Genomic DNA, 12,254 nt, shown 5'->3' with positions numbered 1-12,254 from the left:
CCACATTTACCTGTATGGATACACTGATTTTTGCTGCAAGGACTTTCATTTAGATGAGAAGTGAAATAGTGGTGGCTATTTCCCCAGCTCTGTAATACGAATGTCTTGACATCAAATCAGTTATCCAGTTTAATAATCAATGTTTTTGTGGTTAAGATTCAGCCCAGACACCCATTGCTTGGGCATAGATACGTGTCAAGATTAGTCAAGGTCATAAGGTGAGACTTTACTTACTTGTCGGCCGCGTGGCAGATAGTACCACAGGTGTCTGCCATGTCATCCACCAAGATGGCTACCCGGTCCGTGACGTCCCCGACCAGCACCATGCGATCCACCTCGTTGGCCCTCTTTCTCTCTTTGTGAATCAGAGCAAAGTCCACGTTGAGTCTGTCTGCTATGGACGTCACTCTGTCACACAGAACACAACACAGTGTTAAGAGGAAGCCAAGTCAAAGAGGCACAACAGTCACCAAGTCGGTACATTGTTATCGCTTAAAGATTTGCTCGTGTGAAGGAGCAGTTAGACACACAAACGTGTGAATCTAAAGTCCATTTCACCACAGATAAGGCAGAGTTAAAGACATGGTTCAAGGGTAAAACCACCTAAGGTAAAAGAGAGAAAGTTGAAGTCCTTAAAGCAGTTGTCTAGCGTGGACAGTGGTTCCCATACTCCTCTCTTTCTTTCCCCCCTCTGTCTCCTCCCCCTCTCTGATGCATCACATTTCGGCCAAAATCCCTCTGACCACTCTGTCCTGTCTCACCTCTTGGCACCCCCTGCGTCTGGAGAGACGATAGTGCAGGTCTTCCACTCTGCGATGTTCTCCTTGATCCACTTCAGTACAGCAGGCTCAGCATACAGGTTATCCACCGGGATGTCGAAGAAACCCTGGAGATACCAGAGACACACAGACAGGAGTCAGAGGCTGCCATCTAGCGGTTTCACATCCCAGGAACCATCTCTAGTCATTGTGACCTTGAGCCAGTCACTTAACCCCTATAGAACTCCATGTGTGGTGTGTGTTTGCTGATTGTGTTGTCTGTTGGATTGGAGGCGCAAAAGAAGAATTTACATCTGACAGACTCAGTGTATCTCTATATCCTGGCTGGTTGAACCTCTACTGCCAGACCCCAGTGTCCTCCCTGCTCCTGACCTCTACTGCCAGACCCCAGTGTCCTCCCTGCTCCTAACCTCTACTGACAGACCCCAGTGTCCTCCCTGTTCCTAACCTCTACTGCCAGACCCCGGTGTCCTCCCTGCTCCTAACCTCTACTGCCAGACCCCAGTGTTCTCCTTACCTCTACTGCCAGACCCGTGTCCTCCCTGCTCCAAACCTCTACTGCCAGACCCCAGTGTTCTCCTTACCTCTACTGCCAGACCCCAGTGCCCTCCTTACTCCTGACCTCCTCTGCCAGACCCCAGTGTTCTCCTTACTCCTGACCTCTACTGACAGACCCCAGTGCCCTCCTTACTCCTGACCTCTACTGACAGACCCCAGTGCCCTCCTTACGCCTGACCTCTACTGCCAGACCCCAGTGTTCTCCTTACCTCTACTGCCAGACCCCAGTGTCCTCCCTGCTCCTAACCTCTACTGCCAGACCCCAGTGTCCTCCCTGCTCCTGACCTCTACTGACAGACCCCAGTGTCCTCCCTGCTCCTAACCTCCTCTGCCAGACCCCAGTGCCCTCCTTACTCCTTACCTCTACTGCCAGACCCCAGTGCCCTCCTTACTCCTGACCTCTACTGCCAGACCCCAGTGCCCTCCCTCCTACTGCCAGACCCCAGTGTTCTCCTTACTCCTGACCTCCTCTGCCAGACCCCAGTGTTCTCCTTACCTCTACTGCCAGACCCCAGTGCCCTCCTTACTCCTGACCTCTACTGCCAGACCCCAGTGCCCTTCTTACTCCTGACCTCTACTGCCAGACCCCAGTGCCCTCCTTACTCCTAACCTCTACTGCCAGACCCCAGTGCCCTCCTTACTCCTGACCTCTACTGCCAGACCCCAGTGCCCTCCTTACTCCTGACCTCTACTGCCAGACCCCAGTGTTCTCCTTACTCCTGACCTCTACTGCCAGACCCCAGTGCCCTTCTTACTCCTGACCTCTACTGCCAGACCCCAGTGCCCTTCTTACTCCTGACCTCTACTGCCAGACCCCAGTGCCCTCCTTACTCCTGACCTCTACTGCCAGACCCCAGTGTTCTCCTTACTCCTGACCTCTACTGCCAGACCCCAGTGTTCTCCTTACTCCTGACCTCTACTGCCAGACCCCAGTGCCCTCCTTACTCCTGACCTGGATCTGTGAGGCGTGGAGGTCCATAGTGATGATGTGATCAGCCCCAGACACAGACAGCATGTTAGCCACCAGCTTGGCTGAGATGGGCGCCCGACTCTGCAAGCAAACACACACACATCTCATTTGCTGTGCTCACATCACATGATATGAGCTGAGTCTTCCATCTTAAAGGTTGGACCATACTACATTTCCTTCCTAAGCCACAAGGGGCAGCAGACAGGCTATTCTAAACTAGTCACACTACCAACTTCAAGTCAATGAAAAACAACTTCAAACTACTCTGCTACAGAAAAATGATACTGTTCACTTTTTGTACAGTATATTTTTGGCAGACACATAGAACATGCAATACATTATATTGGGAGGACAAGAACATGCACTGATATAAATCAGAGGAATGGAGGCAGGCAGGTGACTGCAACAAACAGATCCCACAATGACTGCTCACTCGGTTCAGAGTTCACACAGAGGTTGAACTTAAATCAGCGGAGATGGCAAAAACTAAACAGTGGGAAATAAAATCTAAACAAAACCCAGGCATGCTCCCAGTCCCATCCATCTGCTGTAGCTGCCTGCTGGAGTCCGTCCATGCAGTCAGTGGCAACAACATGGGTGGTCGGGTCACTGGGAAGTGATGTGGTATAATGGTAGGGTTGGGGTCAATTCCATTTAAATTCAGGAAGTACACTGAAATTCCAATGCTTTTCAAATAAGAAAATTTGGAATTGGAATTTGGACTTTACTTTCTGAATTGAAATGATGATGTGGTATAATGGTTGGTGGTGTAACAGTAAAGTAACTAGGTGTCTGTCCCTCACCCCCACCTTGTCCTTCTTGTCCTGCCGTGCGTAGGGGAAGCAGGGGATGACGGCTGTGACACGGGAGGCCGAGGCGATCTTACACGCATTGATCATAATCAGCAGCTCCATCAGATTATCATTGATCTCCCCACAGCCGCTCTGTACGATGTAGACATCCTCTCCACGCACACTCTCTCCGATCTCAACACTGTTAGGGCCCAGTGGAGAGGAAAAGTGAAGGTGAGGACAGGGTAAACAATACTCTCTGCTAACACAGCATGACACTAGTGATGATGGATAATCATGAGACAGAGAAACCACAGCCTACAGGTGTTTAGGGTTAGGGGCCTTAGAAGTGCAGTGACAAGAGAACTATGGTATGAGCAAAGTAATGAACAACACACAATGAGAAGTGTACAGCTTGTTGCATCAATGTCACAATTAACAATTGTTTCACGTGCGTTTTTAACAAAACGTGTCACTCAATCATGGTTATAACCTGTATTGGTTGTCAGCTCTCACAATATCCAGAAATTTGTTGAAACGTATGGGGAAGTGTAGTTCGCCCTAAAGACAACAAAACTGAGCGCTAAAATTAACCTCAAGAGATGCGTGACACACTACAAGTTCCAAGCACCTTTGCGAGGCAGCGTCAGAAGCAGCACGCTAACGTAACGTTTCTCACTCATCTTTCTGTAACATAAGATGTAAACAGATTAGCTTTTTATACATTAAAAGTTTACACTTACCATGTTTCTTGATTGCTGAATTTCTTGGTCACAACCTTCCCGAGTTCCATCCCAAGACGATCGGCGATTTTGTGAGACAGTTCCCGATGGGAGCTACCGCTAAATATCTTAATGTTCGGCATTTTTTTATGTTCCAGGGTGTCGTTCTACGGGAACTAGCTACAGTGCTAGTAACAGCAAGTACCTTTGAGTGATGTACGACCTATTAGCTCTAGTGAACTGTTGGAAATCGATAGCTATCATCAAGCGTGATGCGTTGCCTACCTATCCACCATCATTCCCTTCTTCACGCGTGCGCCGGTCCTTCTTCCTGGTGGCGCGCACCGCCCACTTCACGTGATTTTGTTGAATCAAAGATAATAGATATTCTGACAAGATACTACATATCTCTCCGCGCGAGTCGTTGTCCACAAAGCAGCACGGTGGGTAGTCTAGCTCCCTTTGATCATTGCTTTGGATTGGTGGATACATCGCATTGTTTTAATCCTATTTTGAATATTCGATGAGTGTTGTTGACGTTAACCGCGTGTTTTCAATGGAGAGAGACGCTACGAATATGCATATGCATAGCCATCTCGAGACAACTCCGAAATAAATTGTTTTTTCTCAAAGTTGCTGGGATGTCATGTGTCCTACTTATAGCAGTGTACTCATAACTTACGCATTACGATCGAATAAACCTCACGTAGCAAATAAGCCATACATTTTTGTTGTTGACCAAATTCAAAACGCATTGACCTCATCTTCGCTTGGTGGGCGAACAACGAAAAACGCTACCTGCTGGAAGAGGACAGATTATCTGCCGAAATTGTCCACTCTTCCTCTCTGGTTGAATGCGTGAATCCCGTGAAAATGAATACTTATTGGCTGACAGCAATGGTATATCAGACAGTATACCACGGGTACGGCCCAATTTTTTTTTTACTGCGCTAATTACGTTGGTAACTAGTTTATAATAGCAATAAGGCGCCTCTGGGGTTTTTGGTATATGGCCAATATACCACTGCTAAGAGCTGTGTCCAGGCACTCCGCGTTGTACCGTGAACAGCCCTTAGCCATGGTATATTGGCCATATACCACAAACCTCCTCGGGCCTTATTGCTTAAGTCTACAATGCCGCATTCAACATTTCAGGGAATTTGGGAACTCAGAAATCTCTGACTTCTGACTTCAGTGCATTTAAAACAACTATGAACTCGGAAAAAAACAAGCTCAGACTTGGAGAAATCGATTTGAACGGGTATCCAACTCGGCACTCCAACTCGGGAACCCGGGCCTCTATAGCTCCGACTTTCCGACCTGGAGATCACTGACCTCATGATTTGACCTAGTATTTTTCAGAGTTCCCAGTTATCTTGAACGCGGCACTAGTGATGGGCATTCCGAATCTTTTTGTGAGCCAGGTCATTTGGCTCCATTCAAATACATGAGCTGTTAATTTGACTCCCAAACGGCTCTTTGTTCAGTAAGGCTTAGAAATGGGAAAACACATGATAAAATAGTACATCTCTAATTTAAAGCCTAAAACGTTGCCTACCATTATGTCAGATAGTGAAATGTGAGTTCAAATACATTTTTACCAGAACAAATTATTAGATGGCCTGCAAAAAAATAATTATGCACTGAGTGCACCGAGTGAGGGCCAGAATGAGTCTCTCTCACTATATTGCTCCTGCACTGAGGATGATGATTTATCTGCGGATAATCGAGATATCCTTACATGACTATCTATTGCTTGAAGGTAATGCATGTGCTGTTGATAAGTTTATAACTACAACGACAATTTAGGTTTACTGTTACCCAGCATAGGTTGGTAGGTTCCATATTATGCATTGTAACGTGACACGCTAATGCGACTAGTGTCGCTAGCCCTTGATCATGACGCTCAGTTCCATTACATTACTCATTTCACCAGACGAAGTTCCACCCCCATTCATTTTCAACAGTAGCAATGCGCAGGGGATTGTGGGAAGGAGAGCGTGGCGAATCCTGCTAGCTGAGCAATAGAAAAAATTCAGCTCTGCTCTGCGCAAATTGCACGTGGACACCGCTGTCGGTAACCAATCAGGCGAGGAGCAGATGTTTGCGTGAATATGTTCCCTTCATGAAACATTGTTCTGCATGTCATTAGTTCCGGGTAAGCGCAACCAAAAGAGATGGAGGAAAGCCAATTATGGCTGTGTCTGGTTTTCCAATTCTGCTTTGCTAGAATACAGATACAAAATCATAAGGTCAATGGCACGGAGGATTGCAGAGATTGTTGGTGTTGATGGTGGGTGAAGGGAGATTTGCACAACAGTGGTTGCTTGTGCTGCTAGCTAGCAATGAACATCAAGCAACCTCAACCCCAAAACTGTGATCAAAGCCACCTTTGGTGAATGTGTTGACTAAATTGAATTGTGAAATTTGCCCACCAAAGGATAGAAATCACCAGTAACACACATTATAACATTGTACATGATACACTAAGCATGAATATCCAATGTAATATGCTACTAATTGGATTACAGTATCGTCACAATAGCATTCTAGTATATATTGCAGTTTATGGCTCTTTCATTATACTGGTGTCATGACACTGATGATTCTAGGTCACTTCCTGTAAATACATAGGCCTACTTGCAATGGATGAGTATTTTGGGTAAAGGAAATTGTGGCTTTGACTTGCAAACATTGTTGTGCAAATCTGTCTTTACCCACCATCCACACCAACATCTCTAATCTGTCTCTACCCACCATCCACACCAACATCTCTAATCTGTCTCTACCCACCATCCACACCAACATCTCTAATCTGTCTCTACCCACCATCCACACCAACATCTCTAATCTGTCTTTACCCACCATCCACACCAACATCTCTAATCTGTTTACCCAACATCCACACCAACATCTCTAATCTGTCTCTACCCACCACCCACACCAACATCTCTAATCTGTCTCTACCCACCATCCACACCAACATCTCTAATCTGTCTCTACCCACCATCCACACCAACATCTCTAATCTGTCTTTACCCACCATCCACACCAACATCTCTAATCTGTCTTTACCCACCATCCACACCAACATCTCTAATCTGTCTCTACCAACCATCCACACCAACATCTCTAATCTGTCTCTACCCATCATCCACACCAACATCTCTAATCTGTCTACCCATCATCCACACCAACATCTCTAATCTGTCTCTACCCACCATCCACACCAACATCTCTAATCTGTCTCTACCCACCATCCACACCAACATCTCTAATCTGTCTACCCACCATCCACACCAACATCTCTAATCTGTCTACCCATCATCCACACCAACATCTCTAATCTGTCTCTACCCACCATCCACACCAACATCTCTAATCTGTCTCTACCCACCATCCACACCAACATCTCTAGTCTGTCTACCCACCACCCACACCAACATCTCTAGTCTGTCTACCCACCATCCACACCAACATCTCTAATCTGTCTCTACCCACCATCCACACCAACATCTCTAATCTGTCTACCCACCACCCACACCAACATCTCTAATCTGTCTTTACCCACCATCCACACCAACATCTCTAATCTGTCTACCCACCATCCACACCAACATCTCTAATCTCTTTACCCACCATCCACACCAACATCTCTAATCTGTCTCTACCCACCATCCACACCAACATCTCTAATCTCTTTACCCACCATCCACACCAACATCTCTAATCTGTTTACCCAACATCCACACCAACATCTCTAATCTGTCTCTACCCACCATCCACACCAACATCTCTAATCTGTCTTTACCCACCATCCACACCAACATCTCTAATCTGTCTACCCACCATCCACACCAACATCTCTAATCTGTCTCTACCCACCATCCACACCAACATCTCTAATCTGTTTACCCAACATCCACACCAACATCTCTAATCTGTCTCTACCCACCATCCACACCAACATCTCTAATCTGTTTACCCACCACCCACACCAACATCTCTAGTCTGTCTCTACCCACCATCCACACCAACATCTCTAATCTGTCTCTACCCACCATCCACACCAACATCTCTAATCTGTCTACCCACCATCCACACCAACATCTCTAATCTGTCTACCCACCATCCACACCAACATCTCTAGTCTGTCTCTACCCACCATCCACACCAACATCTCTAATCTGTCTCTACCCACCATCCACACCAACATCTCTAATCTGTCTACCCACCATCCACACCAACATCTCTAATCTGTCTCTACCCACCATCCACACCAACATCTCTAATCTGTCTCTACCCACCATCCACACCAACATCTCTAATCTGTCTACCCACCACCCACACCAACATCTCTAATCTGTCTACCCACCATCCACACCAACATCTCTAATCTGTCTCTACCCACCATCCACACCAACATCTCTAATCTGTCTACCCACCACCCACACCAACATCTCTAATCTGTCTTTACCCACCATCCACACCAACATCTCTAATCTGTCTTTACCCACCACCCACACCAACATCTCTAATCTGTCTTTACCCACCATCCACACCAACATCTCTAATCTGTCTTTACCCACCATCCACACCAACATCTCTAATCTGTCTTTACCCACCACCCACACCAACATCTCTAATCTGTCTTTACCCACCATCCACACCAACATCTCTAATCTGTCTTTACCCACCATCCACACCAACATCTCTAATCTGTCTCTACCCACCATCCACACCAACATCTCTAATCTGTCTCTACCCACCATCCACACCAACATCTCTAATCTGTTTACCCACCATCCACACCAACATCTCTAATCTGTCTACCCACCATCCACACCAACATCTCTAATCTGTCTCTACCCACCATCCACACCAACATCTCTAATCTGTCTCTACCCACCATCCACACCAACATCTCTAATCTGTCTTTACCCACCATCCACATCAACATCTCTAATCTGTCTTTACCCACCATCCACACCAACATCTCTAATCTGTCTCTACCCACCATCCACACCAACATCTCTAATCTGTCTCTACCAACCATCCACACCAACATCTCTAATCTGTCTCTACCCATCATCCACACCAACATCTCTAATCTGTCTACCCACCATCCACACCAACATCTCTAATCTGTCTCTACCCACCATCCACACCAACGTCTCTAATCTCTTTACCCACCATCCACACCAACATCTCTAATCTGTCTCTAACCACCATCCACACCAACATCTCTAATCTGTCTTTACCCACCATCCACACCAACATCTCTAATCTCTTTACCCACCATCCACACCAACATCTCTAATCTGTTTACGCACCATCCACACCAACATCTCTAATCTGTCTCTACCCACCACCCACACCAACATCTCTAATCTGTCTCTACCCACCATCCACACCAACATCTCTAATCTGTCTTTACCCACCATCCACACCAACATCTCTAATCTGTCTCTACCCACCACCCACACCAACATCTCTAATCTGTCTCTACCCACCATCCACACCAACATCTCTAATCTGTCTCTACCCACCATCCACACCAACATCTCTAATCTGTCTCTACCCACCATCCACACCAACATCTCTAATCTGTCTTTACCCACCATCCACACCAACATCTCTAATCTGTCTTTAACCACCATCCACACCAACATCTCTAATCTGTCTCTACCCACCATCCACACCAACATCTCTAATCTGTCTCTACCCACCATCCACACCAACATCTCTAATCTGTCTCTACCAACCATCCACACCAACATCTCTAATCTGTCTTTACCCACCATCCACACCAACATCTCTAATCTGTCTCTACCCACCATCCACACCAACATCTCTAATCTGTCTCTACCCACCATCCACACCAACATCTCTAATCTGTCTTTACCCATCATCCACACCAACATCTCTAATCTGTCTTTACCCACCATCCACACCAACATCTCTAATCTGTCTTTACCCACCATCCACACCAACATCTCTAATCTGTCTCTACCCACCATCCACACCAACATCTCTAATCTGTCTCTACCCACCATCCACACCAACATCTCTAATCTGTCTCTACCCACCATCCACACCAACATCTCTAATCTGTCTCTACCCACCATCCACACCAACATCTCTAATCTGTCTACCCACCATCCACACCAACATCTCTAATCTGTCTCTACCCACCATCCACACCAACATCTCTAATCTGTCTCTACCCACCATCCACACCAACATCTCTAATCTGTCTCTACCCACCATCCACACCAACATCTCTAATCTGTCTACCCACCATCCACACCAACATCTCTAATCTGTCTCTACCCACCATCCACACCAACATCTCTAATCTCTTTACCCACCATCCACACCAACATCTCTAATCTGTCTCTACCCACCATCCACACCAACATCTCTAATCTGTCTCTACCAACCATCCACACCAACATCTCTAATCTGTCTACCCACCATCCACACCAACATCTCTAATCTGTCTACCCACAATCCACACCAACATCTGTAATCTGTTTACTCACCATCCACACCAACATCTCTAATCTGTCTTTACCCACCATCCACACCAACATCTCTAATCTGTCTCTACCCACCATCCACACCAACATCTCTAATCTGTCTCTACCCACCATCCACACCAACATCTCTAATCTGTCTCTACCCACCATCCACACCAACATCTCTGCAATCCTCCTCCAAGCCGTTGAACTTCTGTTTTTGTCTCTGTATTCTAGAATTATTTTCAGCAAATAAACAAGGTAGAATTACAACGCTCCCAACACCACATTAATTATTTTATTTTATATTTTTTATTAGCCTACCCATTGTCAGCTGCTTATTTTCATGTACAGTGCTGTACCTATAATACAAGGGTTGGAGTCGCACTAAACGATCGTATGTCATTTTCATGACAATCAAATTAAGCCGATTGGAATGCTCACAACTGGACAAAAAGTTAAAGCAACACAGAAACAGACAAATTAGAGACAGATCCCCTTTTTACTCCTTTTTATTGCAGAATTATGATCTGTGATGAATGAACATGGACATTAGTTAATCTTGAATAATGTTTAAGTTAAGAATTAAAACAAGTTAAACACTTCACTTTAATGAATCAACATTGAATGAATCAATATATAATTTCACAATATAGAGAGAATCTAACTTGTTTGTAAATGATAGACATCTTAGTAAGTAGGCTATTATTACTAAAGCATAATTTCTGGTGAACAAAAAAGTCCTGACCAGAGGTGGTCAACCTTGCTCCACTCCCTGATCTAAATGGGTGAGCAGACTTCTATTCCAGCCCTGCAATAATACACATTATTATCAAATCAAATGTATTTATATAGCCCTTCGTACATCAGCTGATATCTCAAAGTGCTGTACAGAAACCCAGCCTAAAACCCCAAACAGCAAGCAATGCAGGTGTAGAAGCACGGTGGCTAGGAAAAACTCCCTAGAAAGGCTAAAAACCTAGGAAGAAACCTAGAGAGGAACCAGGCTATGAGGAGTGGCCAGTCCTTATTCGGTTTTTATAAGTTGAATCAGGTGTCTCAGTGCTGGGCTGGAACAGAAGCCTGCACACCCAACATACGTCTAGGAGGATTGGCTTGCTCCAGTTGTATTAAGTTCGTAGCCTACATTATGTGTGATGTTTAACTGTATTGTTGTAGACAACATGTGATAACATCCGTACACATACAACCCATGGTATACAAGAACGTGCCAGCAATCTCTTGGTGCATTCACTGGGACCTCTTCATCTGCAGACAGGCTCTTGGTGCATTCACTGGGACCTCTTCATCTGCAGACAGGCTCTTGGGGCATTCACTGGGACCTCTTCATCTACAGACAGGCTCTTGGTGCATTCACTGGGACCTCTTCATCTGCAGACAGGCTCTTGGGACATTCACTGGGACCTCTTCATCTACATACAGGCTCTTGGTGCATTCACTGGGACCTCTTCATCTGCAGACAGGCTCTTGGGGCATTCACTGGGACCTCTTCATCTGCAGACAGGCTCTTGGGGCATTCACTGGGACCTCTTCATCTGCAGACAGGCTCTTGGACCTTCACTGGGACCTCTTCATCTACAGACAGTCTCTTGGTGCATTCACTGGGACCTCTTCATCTGCAGACAGGCTCTTGGGGCATTCACTGGGACCTCTTCATCTGCAGACAGGCTTTTGCAGTTCTCCATATCTGAGGACAGACATCACAAAGAAACAGTCTTAATCTTATTACAATTAGACAGCCCTGACTATTATCTCTCTGTCTGTCTGCATAGTTTTCTTCTCTAGGGACTAGAACTGGAGAATATTTCCAGAATGTCCTCCCACAACCTGTCCTATAGTATGTAAAGTTGACTAGCTAGCTGGCTAACAAGCTGCCAACACACAGTGGCCTG

General features: G+C 45.9%; 1 protein-coding gene across 2 annotated transcripts in view; it reads right to left on the bottom strand.

Moving 5' to 3' along the window:
- The window catches only part of LOC129827343 (ribose-phosphate pyrophosphokinase 1-like), a 5,983-nt gene extending 1,795 nt beyond the window's left edge, over positions 1–4,188 (bottom strand). The window contains exons 1-5 of one of the 2 annotated variants that reach the window (XM_055888103.1): positions 3,842–4,188; positions 3,111–3,300; positions 2,290–2,388; positions 762–886; positions 235–408 (exon numbers count right to left, since the gene is read on the bottom strand). In XM_055888103.1, the coding sequence (XP_055744078.1) occupies positions 235–408; positions 762–886; positions 2,290–2,388; positions 3,111–3,300; positions 3,842–3,963 (710 nt within the window). In that variant the 5' untranslated portion in view covers positions 3,964–4,188. The remainder of the gene's footprint in view (positions 1–234; positions 409–761; positions 887–2,289; positions 2,389–3,110; positions 3,301–3,841) is intronic. The other variant, XM_055888104.1, reaches the window with a different exon arrangement.
- Positions 4,189–12,254: the final 8,066 nt, after the last annotated feature.

This window comes from Salvelinus fontinalis, chromosome 29, assembly GCF_029448725.1.
Source record: "Salvelinus fontinalis isolate EN_2023a chromosome 29, ASM2944872v1, whole genome shotgun sequence".
In the NCBI taxonomy this organism is placed as follows: Eukaryota; Metazoa; Chordata; class Actinopteri; order Salmoniformes; family Salmonidae; genus Salvelinus; species Salvelinus fontinalis.
This window is presented reverse-complemented; position numbering and strand designations above follow the sequence as displayed.